The sequence below is a fragment of the Bombyx mandarina genome, chromosome 06, assembly GCF_030267445.1.
Source record: "Bombyx mandarina strain Sakado chromosome 06, ASM3026744v2".
Classification (NCBI taxonomy): Eukaryota; Metazoa; Arthropoda; class Insecta; order Lepidoptera; family Bombycidae; genus Bombyx; species Bombyx mandarina.
In genome coordinates this window covers 13211388-13236488 of record NC_143213.1, presented here as the reverse complement: position 1 = coordinate 13236488, position 25101 = coordinate 13211388, and the positions used below count along the sequence as shown (strand labels likewise).

The following is a 25101-nucleotide window of genomic DNA, read 5'->3' as shown; positions in this document are numbered from 1 at the left end:
ATTTTTCATCCGAAAAAAGAATTTCCCGATATTTTTTTCCCGCGTACCGCTTCAACAAAGCGCGGCATCTCTTCAGTCTCAGGTCCATTAGACGAGCATTCAAACCATGTACTGTTTTTCTTCGATATGCCCGAAGCCCTAAGTCTTCATTCAACACCCTTTTCACCGTGGTTCTGCTTAACCCCATCTGAAGGGCCTACAGTTTCTGCTTACGTTTGGGATTTCTTTGAATTCGCGCCTTCACAGCTTTTATCACTGCTGGAGTTCTAACAGACCGAGGGCAACCACTTCTTGACCTGTCATCTACACTAGAGTCTTCATTGTATCGTTTGATGGTACGATAAACGAATCTTTTGGTTATATTCATATTTTTCAGTATGTTAAAAATTTGAATTGGCGCGTAACCGCAATGATGCAACGCGATAACTGCAACACGGTCTTCTTTAAGCGTCCACTCCATATTTAAAAATTAGTAAAATTCTAAAAGTATACATTTTTATTTTCATGAACAATTTGAAATTCGAATTCAATAAACTTTTTTTGTGGCCAGCATTCTAAAAGAAAAATTTTTACTGTGTGACAATACTTATGACCTGACTAGTGATATTTATTTTACAAAATTAAAAATTTTCACGTATTTGGTGCTTCTTTACTTTCTGTAAGTCCATTTGCCAGTTGGCAAAGGCCTCCTCTAATCTACTCCATTCTGATTTCTCTCTGGCTACTCTACTCCATGTTATGCACGCAACCTGCCTGATACCATCGTCCCATCTTTTTTGTTGCCTGCCTCTTTTCCTCTTGCCTTTCCTTGGGTACCAATGTGTAGTTATTTTGCTCCATTTTTCTTTTCCTCTGACCATGTGTCCCGCCCAATTCCATTTTAGCCTTTTTATTTTTAGAGTTATATACGTCTTGTATCTTAGTCTTTTTCCTATTGTTAATGTTTCTTATTTTATCCTCCCTTTTTACTCCTATCATGCTTCTTTCCATTGCTCGTTGGCAAATAGCAATTTTATTGTTTATATTTTTTGTTAAGGCCCATGTTTTAGTTTGGCATTTGGCAAATTAAAAAGCAAAACTGATGAATAAAAAAAAACGAGTAGGTCTAAAATTCTCGCAATGTTAAATTCTTGTTAGTCACGAAAACATTTTACTGGTGGTGGGTCACTTTGGAATACCGCTATGGTAAGGTCATGAGGTAGCTATTGTACTTACTGCCTATTCATGCCGCTAACAAATTGAAAAAAATCGAAGAAATTCAAAAATTTATCATATAATTTCATAGAATCAAATCAAATCAAATCATAGAATTTCAGTATTAGGAGATTAAGTTGTACCGGCAAATTAAATACAATAACTAAGTAGTTAGTATATAATGTTCCGGCTTTGTGGTGTGGATCCAAAGTTTTTGCTCAATTAATTGACGACATTTTGTGATACACAAAAAACTTAATTCAATATTTTTATTAAAATATTTATTTAATTGCCAAGGAGCTTATATTACATAATATGTAAACAAATGATCAACAATCGTAGAAAAACGTCAACACAATAAAATCCTTAAAATAATTATATTTTAATCACAGCCATTTTGTTATTTCTATCCTTAGTATTTTTAACATTAAAACATTAAAAGGAATCTAGCAATTACAAGTATTACAACAAACAAAGGCACTACGCTATCACTAATACTGATTAATTACTTGCCTAAATATGTTTTTACGGATTCTCTTGATTCAATAGATTTAACGATTTCGATGATATATTTCAATGGTGATACTTAATCCTTAAGACTGTAATCGCGGCCGATGAAGGTAGGCCGAAAAAAAAAAGTTGTACAAAAAAAGTTGACGGCTCAAATACGCTCAAAAAAGGTGCCCTTTTTGCGGAACAACACAATTTTTTTTTTCTAATTCTAATTTAGTATATATATTTATGTAATATATTTTTGATGCATTCATACATACTCAAAATAATAGTATGTAGAAGTAACTCATCAAGCCGTCATTCCTTCATGTTTATCTACTTATTTGTCCAACACTTAGAAATTAATTTCTTAAATTAATTTATTCAATGTATAAAATATAGTACATAATAACCATTAAAATATATATCACGTGATACGATTCAACCTGTTGACTTAGTCTCATGATATTTAGAATAAAACAAGTCTTACAGCACAAACTTTAAAAGGATTTTGTAGATAAGTCAAAAAATTTACAATAATAATTCAATTTAAGTTTTGCCTAAAAACTTTTTCCTAGTATGGCAACTTTACATTGTCTACAGTTTTTTTTTTATTATAGTTGGGCAAATGTATAATCGGTCAGATTAGAACTTCAACACATTAAAAAGCTAGAAAACTTTAAAGGATTGGAAATCTTTTATCCTTATGATGGTGGTTGGCATGTGCAAGCATGACGCAGTGCTGCTTTAAGCCATGGCATCAATGTATCTACTCGTGCGTATACTCCAGGGTAGCCTGGTCTGGCGCAGCCTCGGCCCCAGGACACAATACCTGAAACAACAAATGATATTGCAAATAAGTTTGAAACTTAAATGGGTCTCTGAACATCGCGCGAGGAGCCGCGGGAAGCAATCAAGGATTAAATTAACTTCAAAACATATTTCTTTACACGCCATCAAGATTAAAGAAACCAATTTGTTATAGAATGGAGATAATTTGAGAACAAGTGTGATTTAGGTAACGTTTTAAAACGAAAAATTATAAGCGCACTAGTTGTATGTAACCACTGTCGTATTTATAACTTTAATTTACTTCTGTGGTTCAGACTTTTTAAAGCTAAAATTACCTAAACCAGCCTTTCCCAAAGTGGGCGATAACGCCCCCTTGGGGGTGCTGCAGGCCTAGAGGGGGCGTTAAGACACCCAGAAAAAAGGGGGTGCTGTGTAGAGCCTTGGGAGGCGATTTGTAATTTCATCTAGGAGGACTCTCAGACACCGACTGAGCTCTTGCTATAGTGGTTTTTAGGTGAAAAAATGGGGCACTAAAAACAATTTATTCTCAAAGTGGTCAGTAGACAAAATAAGTTTGGGAATCCCTGGCCTAAGCTATCAATTTAAATTTCAAGAAGAGTGATGTTTTTAGTTTATTAAATAGAAAATAATTCGAAGGGTGAAAGGTTATTAATTGGTTTACGCGACATTTATCTTTGTAAATATAGGTGCGTTTTATTTTGTATTAGCATCAACAGTTCGATGTTTTTAATTAACCTTCGAATAAAATTCACTCCATTCAAATAGCTGAACAAGATTTTTTGATCAGAATTTTTTTGAAAAATTTATACTTCAAGTGGCTCTCCTGTAAAGTAGCAAAAATGACGCTTAAACCGAATAGCCTTTCACCTCTCGATTTAATTATAAAGATAAAATAGTTATATCCGTTTCTGTATTTCACTTAAGCCCTATCGTAGCGAATTGAAAACTTACCGACGAGAGTGTAATGTGGTTGCGCTACAAGTAAAGGACCTCCGGAGTCGCCAGTGCAAGCGTCTTTGTCGGGAGCGTAGGCGCAGAGCATCCGCGGCGTTACCTTCTTCCGCCCGTAGCCCGCCGCCGAGCACTCTTCTTGAGCCCAAATTTGTACTTGAGCCTGTCGAAAACAATACATAATAAAAACACTTAAAACAACACCCTGTATTCCAATTAAGTAGTATTCACTAGTAGTTCTGTTTTTCTAACTGGAAAGGTAAAGGTATCACAGCCTAATCATTTATATTCTTTTTGACATGACAAATGTTAATATGAAGTGAAATGAAATGAAGTGATTAATTTGAGACATTCATCAACTGCGATGAAATGAGATGAGATGAGATGAGATGATATGTCATGAAATATATTCTCAGTAAAATGGTGGTTATTTACTGAGACTTTTTCAGTGGTCTTTTTGGAGGATCCCGAGAAGCAAGTCCAGCGGCTTTGTTTCATTTTCATTTATTGCTGCACTTTTACAGATATTAAACAGTTAATAAACCACCGTTATTACACTTTTAAACATGAAGAAACACTAAATAGACAAAATAAAACAATTCACACAACTTCGCTCCTCGCGTTCGCGCCAAAAAGTCTCGTATTCCAATTAAGGTTATTTATGGTCTGTAAATGATTAAATCTACCTTCATGGGAATATTAGACGTAGATCCTTTTTCAATAGTACTGCCCCATCCAGAAACTATTGCGTTAACGCCTTCCAGCAAAAAATCGTTTTGTGATTCTGAAAAAAAAAAAACACAACATAATTTTAGTAGTGTTTTTAGGAATGTTTTTAATATAAATGACTTGTATTTAATAATAATAAAAAAGTACTTCTACGAATAAGCGATAACCAGTATTTCGATGTGAAATTGATTCCAATTGAATAATAATTCAAATTGATAGATGCTGCCGGATTTAGGGCTTTAGAACCACTTCCTGAAGCATTGTAGGCATAGTCGAAACGACTTTAAAAGCGTGACATAGATAACGTGACCATTTTTTTCGTGTCAAACCGGGTCGCCTATGGAATTTCGTAATATAAATAAATACATATATAGGGTAAGTCGGGGTAAGATGTAATATTTAAGTGCAAATTAAAAAAAATGGTTAAAAAAATTACTTGAAATAATTTATTATGGTATTATACCCTCACTGACATCTTAATTCTTACACTAACTTGCCCTTAAAATAATATTTATAAATAATTTTCGCAACAGAAAACTATTTTTCTACAGCAAAAATAGAGCTACTTTAGTATGTGTTTTGTAATACAACAAGGTTTTGGGATAAGTAAGTATTCGGTAAGTTTTAAACACATGCACAACAGATAAAATAAATGAAAGCGGGACATTTTTGTTCCCGTTGGGGACAGCGGGCCAGACAGTCTGAAAGCGGGACGTATGGTCACGTTAGGCATAGACGACTTATATAAGGAGAGTTCTATTCGAATGAATCACTGCAAGGAACCGAAGAAGATAATTATGATCGTAAAGTCTACACTTAAATATCGCAATACAGTAAAAGTTCTTTATTCGCTAGGTTTAAGTTACAAAAATAGGTCGCGAATACGAATAACGTGAATATAGAATCACGCTTACAAAGAATATTCGATTGGATATCTACATATTGGAATTCTCTTTATCGTAGTGTATGTACCGATGTACCGATTAGATCCGTGATTAAAGTAATTGGGTCGCATTTTTTAAAATCCGCGAATAGTGAAAGCGCGAAGCGCGAATAAGAAGATTTTGTTGTAATTCAATGGAGTTATAATTAGAATTACGGTGAAGAATTATTTATATGGGTAGGTCATTCGTAACAATAACTTACCCGGTAAGCAGGCGGGTCGGTATAAATGATCCGGTATAGGTTCGGCGAGTCTCAGTACAGCGATGTCATAATCATACGAATATCTGTTGAAGTCCGGGTGTTGCACCACGTGGGAGACTTCAAAACCTCCAGAATTAGACGCGTTCACATCGTATTCACCGATCAGTACCGATATTCTGGATGCTTCGATTCTGTAAAGACAAAACACTCTCAGTGTCTCAGTATCACACTCTCAGGTATCAGTAGTTATAAATATTTTATGAACAGAGAGTAGAAGGGTTATTTTGATAATATCCTTAAAAGCACCCCACGCTTTTTTACAATAAAATAAATTTTCTTACACTATTTTTAATTCAAATTTATTAAAATTTATTTTCTTATTTTTAGTTGGATTTTCTATAAAAGCGTATTTTCTTAGTTTTTTAAACTATTATTTATTTTCATTTTATAGTTGAATTTAAATTTTTTCTATATTTTTTTTGATATTGAATTGTCATCGGTCCTTAATAAGTACCTATACCAAATTTCGAGTTAATCCAAAGTTTTGAAGAGGGTCAAAATCATGTTCAAAGATTCCGTTACAAACTTACATACGTCTGAAGCTAATAAAAGCGTACTAAAAACAAAACAGACTTCGACAAAATCATATCATCATCTCAGCCTGTCTACTGTCTGCTGGACATAGGCCTCTCCAACTGATCTCCAGTGCGGACAGTCCAATGTCACCTGCATCCAACGTGACTCAACGATTCTCACTAAGTCGTCCGTCTCACACTGCGCTAGCCAGTACGTGGTCGCCAATCAAGGATCTTTCTGCCCTCTACCCGCTAATCATTATATTGTCAATGTAACCAAATTAAAGTGTATTATTAAGGCTAAATCCTAAAACTATACTAGCCAGATGTTGACAAAATTGAAGTGGTACCACATGAGAAGCACCAGCTTTAAAATAATAAATAAATCATCAAAATCGATACACCTAGAAAAAAGTTTTGACGTATGTAATACATACAATAAAAAAAAAGTTGATTTGAGTACCTCCTCCCTATTTGGAGTCGCTTAGTTAATAAATAAATAAAAAAGCCTGTCGATTATACTTGTTCAAGGCCAATGAGCTCTCTGCGGTCTACCCATTTTTTTTCTTATGCTAACAAGACCGTCTCAAAACATTGTAACCCCCATCAAAATGCAAGACCAGTTGTCGCGCGTGTAACAAATTCATTCGCCTCAGTCTATTAGAACACAAAGATGTTTTGAATGCATCCGAAACGCTCTTGACCTGATTGCTATGATGCGACCTTGGATCCGTACTGTGAAACTGCTGCCCGCATGTTATGCTCTGAATAAATTATTACATACCGCGCTTATGCAAGACTTATGTTAATACGTGATATTTTATTGTCATTGATTAACTACATATGACATTTTTATGTCATTCACAAATGCAATAGAGTAAGCTTAAGAGTAGTGTAGACTACGCTTGATTTTGCACGAATTTAAAATGAACACAAACGTAAACCATTGAACTGGTGGTAGGGCCTCTTATGAGTCCTCACGGGTAGGTACTACTACCCCGCCTATTTCTGCCGTGAAGCAGTAATGCGTTTGGGCTTGAAGGGTGGGGCAGCCGTTGTAACTATACTTGGGACCTGAGAACTTATATCTCAAGGTGGGTCGCGCATTTACGTTGTAGATGTCTATAGGCTCCAGTAACCACTTAACACCAGGTAGGCTGTGAGCTCGTCCATCTAAGCGATAAAAAAAATATACAAAAGTGTAATTTGCCGCTTTATTGCTATACTCTATTCCAATTACGAAGTCCCATGAGACATAATATGTTATTGTGTGTGTGAATTAATTGTATAATGATTTAGATTGATTGTCTATTTTTTAAATGATGTTTACGACCATGAACAAAAAATTATTATTATTTCAAATTATGCGAAACGTGAAGAGTTACGTTCTAAGGCGTTTCAAAAGGGACTTCGTAATTGGAATAGAGTATAATAGCGTTTTCTTTGAAATAACCAGCAGTTGGACAAGATGTGTCGACGCGGGAATCAATACGGGAATTGAACCCCAGACCCCCAGCGCACCAGTCAGGGACGCTAAGTATAGCATCACCGAGCCAGGAATATTACCATAACATGAAAGATTGACAACCGCCGGGGTGACAATCTGACGATTGACACCTGAACACGCCCAATTTAAATTACTCAAGCTAGTCAATAAATTACGCAATGAAACGCAAAGGTTGAGAAAATTAATCGTAGCATTTAAAAAAAAAGTTGGAGAGGAATAAGGAATAAAGAAGCATATGTAGAAAATAATATTCAGAACATTTCACAAGTTAGCTAATTTTTTTTTAAACTGACTTCAAACGAAGATTTTCAGTTTGGATTTTATGTGTAATGTAAAATTTTTAAACCTAAATCATAGTGTTAAAGTTCTATGAAGCACAAGCACTATCAGCTGTTTTAATTTTTGAGTTTTAATTTTTAAATACACACGTATAGGGTAGGTACATATGGAATCTCGAACAAAAATTCACACATCCTTCTCCAATCTTGATACATTTATATGTGTAGGTTAATAGTATCAGCGTAATTGCACTTTAAAATGATTTTTTATACCAGTATTTTTAAGACTTTTATTTTCCACACATGTATAGTTTATTTAACCATTTACAAAATGCTGACGTGACTGAGATTGTATTTGTCGCAACAAGCCACTTGCTTTGCTGGCCAAGAAAAACCTAAAAAAACAGCATGCTGCATCGTAACATGCGGTAACATATAAACCTACAACTGTAAAAAAAATTTGATAAATTCCCAAAGAAATGCCAAGATAAACTAACCAATATCGCAACGGTAAAACGGACGATTATTTTGAAATGTCCATAAAACTAATTTATTGCATTAGGTATCTTCAAACATTCCATCGCGATTGATTCCTTCGAAGTGATATGATTCACTACTTAGGTAATGAGTAACGAATTGCGTTTTATTTAAACAAGACAACAAGAATGTACATACCGGTACTGTAAATTACTGTTTAAGAAAAATCGATTTACAAAAAAAATCGATTAATTTAATCAAATCGATAACTACAATTGTGTTGCAAGCACATAAAGTTCATTGTCCCTATTAGAATAAACAATGAAAATTTGCCTCAAACTTATGATAGTACGTTTTCCAGACGCGAATAATTGTTTTGTGCCGCGAATCAAAGGCTAAATAAAATATTGAGTGCACCCCGATTGTTGACTTTCACGTTTGTTACATACAATGTGAAGATAACGGAATCTTTTCGATTCGTAACAACTGGTGGTGGTGCAATCATTTCGAACGTCTTGCTCCTTGCAGCTACAATGTTTGCTCTTCACAATAAACAATGCATTTGCGGATATCTCGTAAATTTACATTACTTACGTGAGCATGTAGAAAGCGAGCCCTTTGGAGGTCAACGCATAAAAGTGGGTTATTCGTGTCCTTTATAATTTTTTGAAAGGATAAAATTAATTTTGTTTGGTACAGTGGTTAAAATGTCCCAGCTACCTACATTACAACACTATTCGTTATAGCGTCTATAGACAATTGCTGTGAACTTAGAGCTAGCTTTTTGTAGTTCATTCAAAACTTGACAGCTGTCCATGACATGTCCTTCTTTAAGGGAGGTCTGGAAAATATTTTTCTGTAGGCTACTATTAGTTTCAATCGATAACAAAATCATTGTATCGGACAGTGTGCTTAGTGTGAGTTTTTTAACGTTTTCGATAGCGTAAAAGTTAACTCAAATTTGTATGTAGTTGGAACGTTTCCTTACGTTTGCTACCCTCAGACACAGCCCACTGAGTTTCTCGCCGGATCTTCTCAGTGGGTCGTTTCCGATCCGGTGGTAGATTCTGCGAAGCACAGCTCTTGCTAGGGTTCGTGTTAGCAACGTCAGGTTTGAGCCCCGTGAGCTCACCTACTAGTTTAGGTTACGCTGGAATAGCCTCTCAAGGCTACCAGCTTCGGTAGGAAAAAATAAAAAATAAAAAAACGTTTGCTGCTAGGGGCGTTTTTCCAACTGCATACAAATTTGAGTTAACTTTTACGTTATCGAGAACGTTCAAAAACTCGCACTAAGTACACAGGTAAGTGTATCGCATTAAAATTTAACCGGGCGGCATGTCGTTGCATCGTCTTGTCCTCGATAACGATCTTAACAATCTTATCTCATATCAAGTTAATCGAATTATTTCGCATCAATTAAATCAATACGTTTGAATATTTACAATTGCCGAAAACGACAGCCAAGAACGGGAACGGGAAGTTGCACAGAAACTTGAAATAATCCGACCATATTTTAACACAAAGTGAACAGCGACCGCGAGTCAAAGAAGGACAATATATCTAATGAGCTTTATGATTCGTTACAGTACCTATAATGTTCTGTAAAGTCAGAGTACTTCATTTTGGATTTTTGTAGTAACTGTTTTATTGATATTAAAAAGTAAAACGAAGAATTTGACGACTAAATATGTTTTTTATTGTCCAGTGAAGTTCGTAATAGCCATTCATCGTACAAATAGAACTAAGTATTGCTTCCTTGAAACCTTGTTCTTGAATTTGTGATAATTTACCCAATGTGTTGGTTAGAATAAAGGAATCGGGGTGCCAACGGATTTACTTGAAACGCCTTATCTAATTCGAATAGTAGTAGTATTTAAGTTTTGACTAGGTCTTTCAATACTTATCTATGATTCAGTTAGTTTTTTTTTTCAATCTTCGGCTGTAAATGATTTCGAATTTCAAACTCAATGCATTTTTATGTTAATATTTTGCGCCCTTTGCACGTGACGTGTACGATAAATAAAACTTTCTTTTTGATGTCGCGGCATACGCGTATAGAAAGTATTTTTACGATTCAACAAAAAAATCTCCGTATTTAAAAACTTTGCGTCCTAATTCGAATCCAATTACGAGAGAACATGCAATTACCACTTTATTCTTAAAGTTCAATTTATCAAACCATAGCGTCTAACTGTATATTGATAATCATTAAAAAAAAAACTGATGCAGACACTTGAAGCATACGGATGATGACATTAAGTCTAGGAGGTCAAGACTCTGACCCGTGTGCCAATTAAATAGAATAATGGAACCTTCATGAATAAATCTAGGCTCTAGCGTTGCTGTCATAGTCAAGTGTAATGAGTCCTAAATATTAAGTTTATTATCTATGGTAATGAGAGACTACAGCTTTCTCCAAACAGCACACCTACTAATTCTATTGTTTGCTGTTTCATAAACCAACGGTGCATTACAGATGTTAATTATTTTACTAAGATAAATATTCTGTGGTTTGTATTACAAATTTTTGCCTGAATAAACATTAGCTATTTTTCGATTTTTTAGAAACTGCCGGTTAACATCATTGCGTTGTGAATATGCGTCTATGATGCTACTATATGTAATTTGAGCTATATAGATTCGTTAGTCAAAATAATATGGCAGGCGTAAAGAAAAAGCAAAAAAAAACCGTCGCTGATTCTTTTTTTTATATACACAGCTTAACGTCTTTACGGCACTAGACCTTGAGACCTACAGTCCAAGTGTCAATTGTGTTCGACTGTTTTGCAGCAGAATCATGCAAGGCGGTGGTAATTGCGGGCCCCTAAGACCTAAGCGGGCCTTACTAGTTAATGCCGGATGTCAATCTCAGTATTCTTGTAAAATATTAATGGAATATACCCACTGAGTTTCTCGCCGGATCTTCTCAGTGGGTCGCGATTCCGATCCGGTGGTGGATTCAGCGAAGTACTACTGTCGCTAGGGGTAGTGTTAGCAAATTCTCTCAGATTGAGCCCGTGAGCTAACTTACTCGTAACTGGAATAGGCCCCCTTACGCTACCGGCGAATAAGTAGGAAGTAAAAAAGGATTTTGAATTTTTATCCGTTTGCGTGTTGTGAATCATAGCCACGAAGCTCTCGCCAAACGTTGCAATGAAAGTTATCGACAATGTAAAAGTTCAGAATTGAGTTCAGGCCCTTTTTATTGCACAGATACCGGTAAATCACGATTCGCTTAAAGAATGTGTGGAATTTTAAATTCGAATGATGTTTTGTTTGTTTGTAACCTCTAACCTGGTTGTGAAGAAACTTGGTAAAACAGTTGTTGGCGCTCCAGGGAGGGTTTCTTTGTTAGTACCATCTACGTAAGATCGGTGGCTTGCGAGTAATTTGAAGAGTTTGATGTTTTCCAAACAGTTAGCATGGTACTAAGTATAGTAACTGATACTATACTGATATGTAACTATACTGAGACCTTAGAACTTATATCTCAAGATGGGTGGCGCATTTACGTTGTAGATGTCTATGGGCTCCAGTAACCACGTAACACCAGGTGGGCTGTGAGCTCGTCAACCCATCTAAGCAATAAAAAAAAAAGTTGCATCGAAACGTGGCTGTGGTTGACTGTTATAAAATAAAAATTAAATTCGGTACAATAGTTAAGCGCACCACTTGAGAAGCGCTGGATCGATTTAGCATTTTGTTTCTTTTTACGAATTACAATCAAAATTTATGGAAAATGAAAATAAATAAATAAAAAAACAAAATTGGTTGAAATTGGACAGGAACTTTGTCGTGTTCACCAATATGTCAATGCGGGCGACATTAAAAGATTCGTGCCATAAGCGCGCGAAACTTGACAAGATAAACATCAGACTGTCAACGCAATGCTGATTAATGAGTTGTTGGAAATGTTGTGGAAAATGAATCTTGATTTGTTGCTAACACTACAAAGAATATTGTATTCTTCAAAACAAATACTTAATGAGTTTTATTTTGTTTCCACACAGGGTCGGTGTGTAGAATTGTAGAACATAGATAAGTCACACATTTCGCGTTTGACATAGTTAGCGCGGAAGGTCAATGCCACATGGCATTATTGATCAAGGGCATTGTGATGAAAAAATTAAGAACGAGAAAGTTTCTAGATCACATTCGATTTGCTTTGTTACATATTATAATTCCGTTTTTTTTTTTACAAAAACTACCGATGTGTTGGCTCATTTCGTTGCAACTGACGCTAAATAAATGAAAATACGACATTTAATACGGACCAGTGTGCTTAGTGCGAGTTTTTTAACGTCCTCGATAGCGTATAAGTTAACTCAAATTTGTATGGAGTTGGAACGTTTGCCTATATTTGTCGCTAGGGACGCTGTTCCAACTGCATACAAAATTGAGTTAACTTTTACGTTATCGAGAACGTTAAAATATTCCGAGTAAGCACACAGAAAATTGTCAAATTGCTGGTTTCTGATTACATGAATTAGGGAATAATAAAAAATGGCTTTATTGGTGATGGAGCGTATTGTGAGTCCGCATGTGTAGTTACAACCATCCCGCTTATTTTTCCACGGAGCAATCAGTCGGGGCAGTCATTTTATATATACATTGAGCTCACTTCGGCAGTTAAAATCCGATGCGCAGTTTTCTAAAACCAATACGCAATAAAAATAACCATAATTTATGCTGCTATCTTTGTAATTTACTTGGGATTTTGGAAACGATTTCATGATTACGTTTCTAATTTCCTACATTTATTTTTAGGTTTTTTTTTCTTCCATTTTTTAAGATATAGGTCTTTTGAGTCGTTCTGTTGGCAGGCGATAAAAAAAATCAGTTGATTATGTTTGATGCATTCGGCATTATTAATAGTACACCATAGAGCTTAGAATCTATCAATGAACGATCTTAAAAACAGAGGATAGCGAGCATTTCCTTCCTCAAAGTATATGATAGAACCTTTTTTAATTATTTAAAATAAGTGATTCTGAGCAGTCGTATGTACCCGTGTACGCAGTGAGTGGCCGTGATGAGATGGTCCCGAGCTACGACTGTGGCTCCGCAGATCACTTTGCCGTCTCTCTTGAGGGCAGCGAGCCACGGGAACTCGCCAGGCGTCATTGCCGCCCCGCCAACTACCCTGCCGCCGCGCGCCACCCCGCAAGCTGCAATATACACACGCTGTAACACAACTGAAATTATAATTTTAACCCATAGACACAGCCCACTGAGTTTCTCGCCGGATCTTCTCAGTGGGTCGCGTTTGCGATCCGGTGGTAGATTTTGCGAAGCATTGCTCTTGCTAGGGTCAGTGTTAGCATCACTCCGGTTTGAGCCCACTTACTAGTTAAGGTTACGCTGAAATAGCCTCTCAACTCAAGGCTATTGTAGCTTCAAGTAGCATCAAGCTTATGTAAGAAAAAGAAAAAAATCATAATTTTTACGTCAGATTTGGGTCTCGCGAGCTCACCTACTAGTTCGGTGAATCTAGAATAACCCGAGGTTACTAGAATAGGTAGTAAAAAAAAGAAGCTAAACATCGAGACTGGAAATTTGTACTTATCCATAGACGACGATATTAGCGACGCACTGTCTAGATCCCAATAACTACAGTGATGTTGACCACACAGTAATTAGCTGTGGGCGAACAGCCCTTTGGCCATCTACGGCGAGACAAAAATTCCGAATAATGAGCTCAAAAGAACAAAACAGACAGCTAAAACTTGTTTTTACATAAATGCTGCGAAATGAAAACGTTTTACTTCCGGCTTAATTCTGTTTTTATTGTCTCCAATAATCCGGAGCTATGAATTCTTATGACCTGGCTAAAAGCGTGTAAGCTGTCGCGTAGGTTTAGAATTCTCGTCGATTTGAGGCATGGTATAAGAAATTCTGAGATTTTAAGTTACGCTTTCATAAATTTTATTTAACAAGTTATGGGAGAGGCCTACATCCAGCAGTGGAGAGATACAGGCTGATGATAATACTGAATTTCAATCATCTAGTAAGAAGAACTTTTGAAGTATCGGACCAATGGGCAAAAGAAGAAGAGGACGACCAAGGAGCAAGTGGATCGACGAAATAATAGCAACAACAGGAGAAGAATGGAGAAACAAAGCCAACAATAGAGAAGAGTGGAGTAAGCTGGCGGAGGCCTTTACCCGAAGTGGAGTTCCAATAACATAAGTTTTATATTTGTAATTTTAAAATGGGCTTATTATTATTTTTATTATTATTAAACTGTTTTTTTTTACGATGATGAGCGAGTTTCTGACCACCTATTGGAAAATGGTTACCGTCGGTCAAAGACATGACCAAGGATACAGTAAAGCCTATCAAATTTAAAAAGCTGTTCAGCGCGCCGTTTTTAATTGTTCGATTTTTTTAACATTCTTTTCCCATGCCTTTGACACTAGAGTAAATAAATATGAAAAAATTCACAGTATTTGTGCTACAATATTATTTGTTACTTTAAAACTAGGTTAAGCGAAGATTGTTAACTGATAACACAGCGACTATTAGCAGCACTTCAGCGACTTCTTTCGTAACGATCACAACAAAGTTACCAGTTAATAAAAACATTCGGACGATACTGCATCTTATACCTTTAAACGAGCAATTCTTGTATATTAATATATATAATCTGAATCTCGGAAACGGCTCCAACGATTTCCATAAACTTTAGTATACAGGGGATTTCGGGGGTGATAAATCGATCTAGCTACGATTTATTTTCAGAAAATGTTGTTTTATTCGTGTTTTCAATAATCAACTCTTCCCGACATCTATTGGTGAATAATAATACTATTTTTCTTAATTGAGGGCAACTAACCGCTTTAAAGACACAACAAGATGGCGTTATAAAAAAAAAACCGAAAAAAACGCTCGGTCATCATCTAGTATCGATAGATACTAGTGCGATAGGTTCAATACGAATACGTGAAGTGAACATCATTCTAGACCCACTTAACACACATACTCGTGGAAATACGAGATATGTATTTCAATCGTTTTATCTCAAGCATCCGAATCGCTCTCTAAAAGCACTCCGGCTGTTACAGCCTCTCAAGTGACATAACCGAGATTTGTGAACTATTGAATAAGCAGTAGAAATTAGCACTTGAAAACACTACTCGGAAAATTCTACCGAGCGCTTCTGTATGCACACATTTTAGTTTAAATTTAAAAAAGTTTATGTCAGTTAATCAATAATGTTTGGAAGAATTGTCCAATTTCACTTTTGTGTCGCAAAATGTAAATTTTCATCATTAATTTACTACAAATTAAAGTTATGGAGTAATTTCTCTCAATTAGAGGCTGTACGTTTTTTTTAATTTGTAACTAATGCACTTACCTACGTGAATAAAAAAAAACAATTAGAATGTATTTTACACTTATCTGTTTTAGGGACATGAGATAATATATAAATTCGTTAATATGATTCGAATGTACACGATCACAGAGCACTAAAGAACATCACAGGTACACTCACTGCAGGGCTTGCAGCCGCGTGCTGCAGCGATGATGACGAGGAGGCAGAAGACGCGAAACATGTCTGGCGGAGTCACAGCCAACTCTGGAGTCAGGGGAAGACGCCGGCCCCGCTATTATAGGCCGCGGGCGGCGTCTCCGATAAGGCCTCTCCGATAAGGCCAGGGTGACGCCAGACCAGGCCAAGTTCACGGCAACGCGGCGACTGAGCGAATGGTGGCGAAGCTCGCCGGCGCACCCCACTCGCCAGCATCGGGGGATCGTGGTAGGACCCGAGGTGGATTAGATAATGACCTTGAACAGATTGCGTTTTCGCTGTTTCACAACTAGCTTATTAATAAATATGGAAATTTTTATGTTATATTATTATATCGGCGCGTTGATTATAGCGTTGTATGATGAAAGTAAAGTTTTAAATAGTGATAGTGATTTGAGATTTTCAAGGTCTTCTTCGATTAGTTTTATCGTTTTTTTAAATGTTTACAAGTTTATAACGAATGGGGGTATGTAGGTCTAGGCTAATATGGTACCTTGCACTTCTTGTGATTTAAGTATCATCACGCCCGCATTCAATTTAATTGCTGTTTGACATTTACGATAAAATTATTATGATGTGTCTGTTCCTTTTATAATAATTAAAAGTCATGTGCGACTGTTGAATGTACTTTGAAAATTCATTAGAAAATACGTACTTATACACATCGATCTTAAATTGGATGGATTGACGGAGAATATTAAGTTGTTTTGTACCACATTATATACTTTTTTACTGGTGGTAGGACCTCTTGTGAGTCCGCACGGGTGGGTACCACCACGTTGCCTGTTTCTGTCGTGCAGCAGTAATGCGTTTCGGTTTGAAGGGTGGGGCAGCCGTTGTAACTATACCTAGTCAGGTCATAAATTCTGTCACATGTTTAATGTAAAATAATTGAAACAAGTTTATTCACTATTTAACCATTCATATACCAAAATGAACTTAACAAAACATAGATTCTTATGACACTAAAGTTTATTCAAAATGACCTTCGTGATTTTGAATACAGGCCTTCAATCTGCGCGGCCAGTCGTCTATCGCAGCACGAACGAGGTCCATGTCAATATCGGCGGCTGCCTTAATCAAGGATGTCTTGAGTGACTCCAAATTGGGATGAGGCTTTGAGCACGCCTTTTCCTCCAAGTGTTGCCATATCTTGTAATCTAACGGATTCAAATCTAGACTGGAGGAGGGCCAGTCTTCGTGCCGGATGAAGTCGATTTCACGCGCCGCCAGCCAGTCTTGTGTGCTCTTCGCTCTATGAGCTGGCGCCAAATCTTGTTGGAATACCCAGTGCCTGTTATTGAACATGGTATGAGAAACAGGTTCCACAAGGTTCGTCAGGACTGTATTTTGATACACAACTGCATTCGTTTTTACACCTTTCTCACAAAAATGTACCTCTGTTAAGCCCCAATAAGAAGCTCCCAACCATACCATAAGCGAGGATGGAAAATGACCTCGTTGGACACGCGGAATACGGTTGCTCGCTTCTTCACTACTGTATGCGTACACCTTATCATTTTGTTTGTTGTAGCTCTCTTCTACGGTAAAAATTTTTTTATCCGAAAAAAGAATTTCCCGATATTTTTTTCCCGCGTACCGCTTCAACAAAGCGCGGCATCTCTTCAGTCTCAGGTCCATTAGACGAGCATTCAAACGATGTCCTGTTTTTCTTCGATATGCCCGAAGCCCTAAGTCTTCATTTAACACCCTTTTCACCGTGGTTCTGCTTAACCCCATCTGAAGGGCCAACAGTTTCTGCTTACGTTTGGGATTTCTTTGGATTCGCGCCTTCACAGCTTTTATCACTGCTGGAGTCCTAACAGACCGAGGGCGACCACTTCTTGACCTGTCATCTACACTAGAGTCTTCATTGTATCGTTTGATGGTACGATAAACGAATCTTTTGGTTTTATTCAAATTTTTCAGTATGTTAAAAATTTGAATTGGAAACCGCAACGATGCAACGCAATAACTGCAACACGGTCTTCTTTAAGCGTCCACTCCATATTTAAAAATGAGTAAAATTCTAAAAGTCTTCGATCAATAAAAGTATACATTTTTATTTTCATGAACAATTCGAAATTCGAATTCAATAAACTTTTTTGTGGCCAGCATTCTAAAAGAAAAGTTTTTACTGTGTGACAATACTTATGACCTGACTAGTTACTTGCGACCTTAGAGCTTATACCTCATGGTGGGTGACGCATTTACGTTGTAGATGTCTATGGGCTCCAGTAACCACTTAACACCAGATGGGCTGTGAGCTCGGCCACCCATCTAAGCAATAAATAAATAAAAAACTAGCTGTTAGCAAATCCCACCCCTCCTAGCTGAGCCCTTGCTCACCTGGAGCTGGAAACTGGAAAGAAATCCAAGGCACGAGTCATAAAAAAAAATTGGCTTCACATTAGCAGTCAGATGTTGATAGGACTGTACGCCAAGTCATTGGCCAATATGGATCCATACCCGAACTTCACTCATTAGGCCGGGTAACAAGAAGACGATTCATTAATTACCAAATCGATTAGCGTATGCGTTCGTGTAACAAACTGTACTGGTTTTGGACAAAAAATAAGTAAGAGAGACTATAAGTTACGTCACGATCTTAAGGGCTAATTACTTAACGTGTTATACTTCGAAATTGAACTCTATATCAATGTTTTGATAGTAATTGATGAAGTTAAATTATTAAGTTTTAGATAATGTTTTTAATAAGTAAAACAGATCACTGTATGTCGAGTGTCATTGAAGTATTAATTAGGACTGTAGACACCAGAATATGAATCAATGAAATAAGTTTGAGTTGTGGTATTCGCGGGTTGTGGACATTTATAAAACTAGTTTTACTGTTTAATTTGCCGTGTTTCATTAATAAACGCGAGATTAAAGTGAGTAGTTTCAATTTAAAACGCTCTAGATAATATTATGTGTTGCTGTCTTTATATCATAATTTACTCATGTCTCAATTTTATTATTTCAACGAGTTAACTATAATAGTATTAAATGTTTAATATTCAATACTATGATCAAATAAATAATGATTGATCTACCGGATGTGCTTGTAAAATGTTTAAATAAAAATAAATAATAGATTGAAATTTTATTACTATTACTAATTGCTATTAATTATTTTTTGATTTTGATTGATTGATGTATGAGCTTCTTTTGCGTCTTAGTGTGAATTTCACTGCTCATACCGTAGCTCTTTTACGAAAATCTCGGGGTGTTATTTCGAATTGCCAGTTTATTTTAGTCGCTTTGTGATTCATTATTAAACATTTCAAATACATCATTGAAGTTTCCAATATTTTTTTAGCTTGTGTTTAGATTTTTGTCATGTGAATCCCTTCAATTAAACGGTCATAGAGATCGATGGTACATAATAAGTGCCCAAGGGTCTACGTAGTGAAAATTCCCTTTATGGTGTCAATTAAAGACGACACGCCCATTACTGGAATTCATGAGAATTTCTTGCGCTCTTCTGATTAATTAGTTCGATTACAACTTGCATTTTGGTTCTTTATATACAGACAGAACGTCGATGTAGGGTATTTTTCTTTTGGCTTCAATTTCGGCAGCATGGCAGGGATGGGGAGGCAGGCTGCATGGAAAATAAAACAAAAGGAATCCCAAACAATTTTCATAATATTTTTTGTTCGTGACTATTCGTTTTTTTCGCGAGACCATAATAATAGGCTCTTTCACTGTACAGTCGTCTGTGACTACGAAAACTAAGTAACTAGAGTATTCAGAACGTAGGAAATAATTAAATAATATATAATATCCCTTGTTTAAAATCGAAAAAAAAAACGAACCAATATTAAATTTCCTTTTTTACACGCTTTATATTAGCTTCACTTGTATGTATGTTTGTAACTGACTCCTTTAGACGCGATTTTGACCCACTTTAAACGGCCAGATTTCATTCAAACTTTGTAGATTTATCGAGGACCGATGACAATTTGATACACTAATTTGATAAGATAATTCCATTATTTAATTTGCAAAATAAGATTTTTGCTAATTTATATAATTTTTATCTATAGTCGATAAGGCAGGAATTGATGTTAAAGTACTTAATAGTTTTAAAAATACGCTTTTATAGAAAATTTAAGTAAAAAATGAAAAATAAATAATAGTTTAAAAAAACTAAAAAACAAGTTTTATATAAAATTCAACTAAAAAATAGAAAATAAATTTAAATAAATTTAAATTGAAAATAGTGTAAAATATATTTTATTTAAAAAAAAGCGTGGGGTGCATGGTGTTATTAGTTATAAATATTTTTCTGACAGATATGAGTAGAAGAATTATTATTTCAATAATATCTTAAAAAGCACCCAGCGCTTTTTTTACTATAAAATCATTTTTTCTTGCACTATTTTTTATTCAAATTTATTAAAATTTATTTTTTATTTTTCAGTTGGATTTTCTATAAAAGCGTATTTTGTTAGTTGTTTAAACTATTATTTATTTTTCATATTTTAGTTGAATTTAATTATTTTTTTAATATTGAATTGTCATCGGTCCTTAATAGGTAAATTTACTAATATAATACTAAATTTCCAGTAAGTTCGACGTTTTGAAGGGGGTCCAAAGTTCAAAGATTCCGTTACGTACATACATACGCCTGAAGCTAATAAAAGCGTATTAATAAAAAAGTGCTAATAATAATAGCGTTCGTAAAATTAATTTTAATTACTATCGGCTAGATACTCTACAGACATATAATATATTGAACGTGAATGTGTGACCCAAAACGCCAGGTATGATGAGTCCTTGCAGCGCACCAAATTAACATTATGCAACTTGCATTTAATTTCACCCGATGGATCGGTTCTGTTCAATTCTTTTATGCTTGGATGATCTTACCCAACGTTTTACGTAATGCAAGGATTAAACCGATGCTTTTTAATGTTTTGCAATATATATATATATATATATGTGTGTATGTATTTTTTGTTTTTGATATTTCGGAATCGAGTTTTATGTATTCGTTCGATGAATCCGTTAAATTATGGCTCCCTCTTGTCGTATAACTACATCACGTTCTCTTGTTTATTAGCATACATTATTGATTTACTTACAATGTGAATGTAAGCACACAGTTTTGTAATAATACAACGTCATCTGTAAATATTGTATACGCAGTAATAATAGATCGTGTGGTATCTTGTTCTTTTTTCTTTTTACATAACATTAAATTAATTATTTTTGACACGTTTGTAAATTTTGTCAATTCTGGTAATTTTTTTGCGATGGTTGTCTTCAGTGCTTATATACGTTTGTTTGCCCAAGCGTTCTTTACTTGAACTATGTGTATATTTTGTATTTGGATCCGTGTTTTTTTGTTTTGTCTCCATCGATTGCTTTTTCGTTATTATTTGTATATAGTTAGTTTATATCACATTGTAAGTCTGCGCATAAGTACCTAGCCTTGTTTATCGCTTTTTTATGCCTACCTATGCTGGTAATCTCGAGGGGCTCTCCCAGCTTGATCTAACGTAAGCGGCCTCACGGGGCTCAGCCTGATGAATTTGCTAACACTAGCCCTAGCAACAGCAGTGCTTCGTAGAATCTACCACCGTATCCGATACTACACCTAAGTGGTACGGGGTTGAATGAAATCAGCCTTGTTCGATGCATCCACTTTGGACAGTCTTAGCTACACCACTTCTTTTTGCCTTTTCCTTATTATGTTTTAATTTACTTGTAAACATATAATTTTTCTGTATGAAAGGCAACAAATGACTTATTACTGGTGGTTTTACTGGTGGTAGGACCTTTTGTGAGTCCGCGCGGGTAGGTACCACCGCCCCGCCTATTTCTGGCGTGAAGCCGTAATGCGTTTCGGCTTGAAGGGTGGGGCAGCCGTTGTAACTATACTTGAGACCTTAGAACTTATTTCAAGGTGGGTGGCGCATTTACGTCGTAGATGTCTATGGGCTCCAGTAACCACTTAACACCAGGTGGGCTGTGAGCTCGTCAACCCATATATGCAATAAAAAAAAAATTAACTTTTATCATTATTTTAATGATAAACAAACAAAAATCAACACTTGGAGCCGAGGCTGTCCTCGGCTCCAAGTGTTGATTTTTGTTTGTTTCCTGTTATAGTGAGCTGTTTACATGATTATATTTGTCTAGACAAACATGAGGGACCTTGTTTTTGTTTTTGAAGGCTAGTTTCTCGGAAAGTAGCCCAGTAGGTGTGAATCAGTGAGAAGAGATCTCCGCATCCGGGCCAAGGCGAATTCAACACCCGTATGTTGATAATACAGCCCATTCATTGTAAATCGGAGCTACCATCGACCTGTGTTTGCGGCGGATGAGCCCTTTTCGCTAACATATAGCGAAAATAATACTAAATAATAGTAATAGTAGCGAGCTTTGTCGCGATCTGAAAATGGCGCTTACAATAGCGCGAAAAAGTTGGTGGCTTCCATAATAACTCATGAAATGTAAAAATCGTCGTGAGAACCCCTTTCTTCTTCTTGCTTCGGTTTCCTCAATGCTGAGGGTCGTGACCACCTCCTCGCAACAAGAGTTCATTACGGAACATTCCACGCCATTTGCCTCTATCTGCTGCCCAGTGTAGAGCATCGTGAACTGTGGTGTCGAGGGTAGTGCGGATCTGGTGAGTCCAACGTGTCGGGCCTCTACCTCGTGGTCTTCTTCCGTTCACCTTGCCAGTCACTATTAGCTTCTCCAAGCTGCCGTGATCCTTTCTTGCAATGTGACCAAAGTATTCCAGAATTCTACGTAGGCAGACGGTAGAAAGCCTCGTCTTTATCTGGAGTTCTTGGAGGATCGACACGTTGGTGCGATTTGCTGTCCTGGGAATTCCTAGCATCTTTCGCCAGCACCACATCTCAAATGCATCAATTCGGTCGCGACCGGTTTTAAATGATAGTTTTTATAATGGTAATATATTACACAGCAGCTTCTCTCGAAAGGAATTCTCGTTACGAAAGCCAAGATTGTGCGCAGTTACATTAATTTTGTCACAGATTTTGCATATTCATCATTTTTCTCTAGCAGCGTAGTAGTGAATATTAATCGAGATGTTGACAAAGTCGATCGGGAACAATGGTAGCGGCGTGTTCAATCTCGTTTGTGGTTTTCGAATGCTTTCCGATGCAACGATGGCATTAAGCCACGTGAACCTGCATAAGAAGACGGCCATGTAACCGACCCACATTACATTCCACCTACATTTGAGTATCTCGCGAAATCATTTCGTAATTACGTAAAGGGCATAATCGATGTTATTGAGTTAACGAGCAATTAATTCGTTTTATTTGAAGTCCTTTCCTCATGCTTCGTTCTAGTTGTCTTTGTGCGCTTACTTACCCAGCGAGGGCGGAGTAACGGATATCATTCGGCCTCTTTCCCGACCGGTATGTTTCCGTACCCTCAACGGTATAATTGCGTAAGGAATTGATTTTTATTAACCGACTTCAATAAAGGAGTAGGTTCTCAATTCAACTGTTTTTCTTTTGTGACTTCAGAACTTTTTACTAGGTGAACGGAATTTAATGTTTTTTTTTAAATTTGAAAGCTCTTCTTCCGGTCCCATGCAATTTTATAAAGACCTGACCGGTAATTGTTGAGTATTCCCTAATTTTACACATTTTTTTTATTGCATAGATGTGCGGACGAGCTCACGGCCGCCTAGTGTTAAGTGGTTACCGGAGCCCATAGGCATCTACAACGTAAATGCCGCTACCCACCTTGAGATATGAGTTCTAAGGTCTCAATATAGTTACTTTAGTTGACTTCGACTAAACTGATGGTATTCTCGTTTTTAAATTGTATTTTATTCGATTTTTACTGCGTCTTGCGGTGGTTCAGTGTGACATACATCGACAATACGTTGATGAGTATTTGAAGTTTACAAGTTCGATATAACATCGACTTATTTGCTTGTTGTGTTTTGTGTACGTATGTATGTATACCTTTCAAAATGCGTATATACGGAAATTCTTTTCAAACATGAAAACATATTGCTGTGTTAGTGCCGATTGCTGATATGAAAATAAAATTGACTATATCTTTTTTTGAGAGAAACTGTACGTTTTATTTCCTTGTTTTATTAGGTGTAGGCTCTACCCTTAATATAACCTAGATGGTATAGCGCGGCCAGCTCCCGTACTGCTTTTCCTATTTAAGATGCAATTTTATGAGGACACGACCGCCGTTATTTTCATATGATTATTGAGACTTCGACCACTTTTTTATTATTATTTTTATTGCTTAGATGGGTGGACGAGCTCACAGCCCACCTGGTGTTAAGTGGTTACTGGAGCTTATGGACATCTACAACGTAAATGCGCCACCCACCTTGAGATATAAGTTCTAAGATCTCAGTATAGTTACAACGGCTGCCCGACCCTTCAAACCGAAACGCATTATTGCTTCACGGCAGAAATAGGCAGGGCGGTGGTACCTACCCGCGCGGACTCATAAGCGGTCCTACCACCAGTAACAAATAAAACTTTTCTGAAGGTGAGCAGTGGTATTTTGATTTTCGACCTTATGGTGTCTATATATGTATAAGTATATACGGATCGATCAGTTTTCCTGCCGGTAAAATATAACAGTCCGACGCTCTCTGTAGTAGTATCAGGTATGCGATTTGAAAGTCAAAACCTTCTACTTAGCAAAAACAACGTCGCCATACGTTCTTTCTTGTTTATATTACGTTATAAATTATAAATTTACGAATGGAATTTAATGTTATTTCCACCATCAATTATGAAACATCCAAGAGATAGGTTTGTTTACGTAATCTAAAGAAATTTTAAATATGGAAGTTTAAACGTGTTAAAAGACTAATATAACCTAAATAACGGTATTTTAAAAACGTTTGGAAGCAGAAACATCAAATTAATGTTGCATTTAAAAACATAATGGAAAGGTTCGCACTGGAATTTATATTTTTTAAGGATAAGTTTTTAAGGTTATGTATTGATGGAAACGTCAAAAACGAATACAGCACAGATAAAAAATAAACAGTACTTTCGAATATGTCGCAGAAACGTCTTCCATTGTACGTAATGTATGCTATAAATTTAAGCCGATATAAAATATTATTAAGGCTTCGCCCATATGTCTCAGGATGGTGGCATTCACATTGAGATGTCTTTTGTCTTTGATTACCACTTAGTTTTGTTTTGACTTTTTGTGTTTGAGGGTGGCCCGGAGGTCTTTCCAATTTCCCCAGGACAGGTGGGCGAGCAAGCTCTCAGCCGGGAGGGGTGGGATTTGTTAACAGCCACCCGAGAACCTGAGACCTAGCAACTTAAGAAAAGCTGCTTCGCTAATTGATCTACTACCAGATCGGAATCGCGATCTGCTGAGAAGATCCGACGAGAAACTCAGTGGGCTGATATATATCTATAT

The 25101-nt window shown here is 36.4% G+C and overlaps 1 protein-coding gene across 1 annotated transcript; it reads right to left on the bottom strand.

Annotated features, from left to right (window-relative positions):
• Positions 1-1460: 1460 nt before the first annotated feature.
• Positions 1461-16161, bottom strand: LOC114253032 (trypsin-4). The gene is made up of 6 exons (XM_028187772.2): positions 15658-16161; positions 13171-13330; positions 5326-5516; positions 4137-4234; positions 3451-3613; positions 1461-2518 (listed from the first exon to the last, which is right to left on the bottom strand). The coding sequence occupies exons 1-6, from the start codon at positions 15716-15718 to the stop codon at positions 2391-2393; spliced, it is 801 nt and encodes a 266-aa protein (XP_028043573.1). The 5' UTR covers positions 15719-16161; the 3' UTR covers positions 1461-2390.
• Between the last annotated feature and the right edge of the window lie 8940 nt (positions 16162-25101).

Excerpts from the sequence above, each read along its gene's own strand:
- LOC114253032 (XM_028187772.2), bottom strand. The coding sequence starts at position 15,718 with ATGTTTCGCGTCTTCTGCCTCCTCGTCATCATCGCTGCAGCACGCGGC. Across the intron at positions 4,235-5,325 it reads CCGACCCGCCTGCTTACCGG|AATCACAAAACGATTTTTTG; the intron begins GTAAGTTATTGT and ends TTTTTTTTTCAG. Across the intron at positions 3,614-4,136 it reads CGTCTAATATTCCCATGAAG|GCTCAAGTACAAATTTGGGC; the intron begins GTAGATTTAATC and ends TGTTTTCGACAG.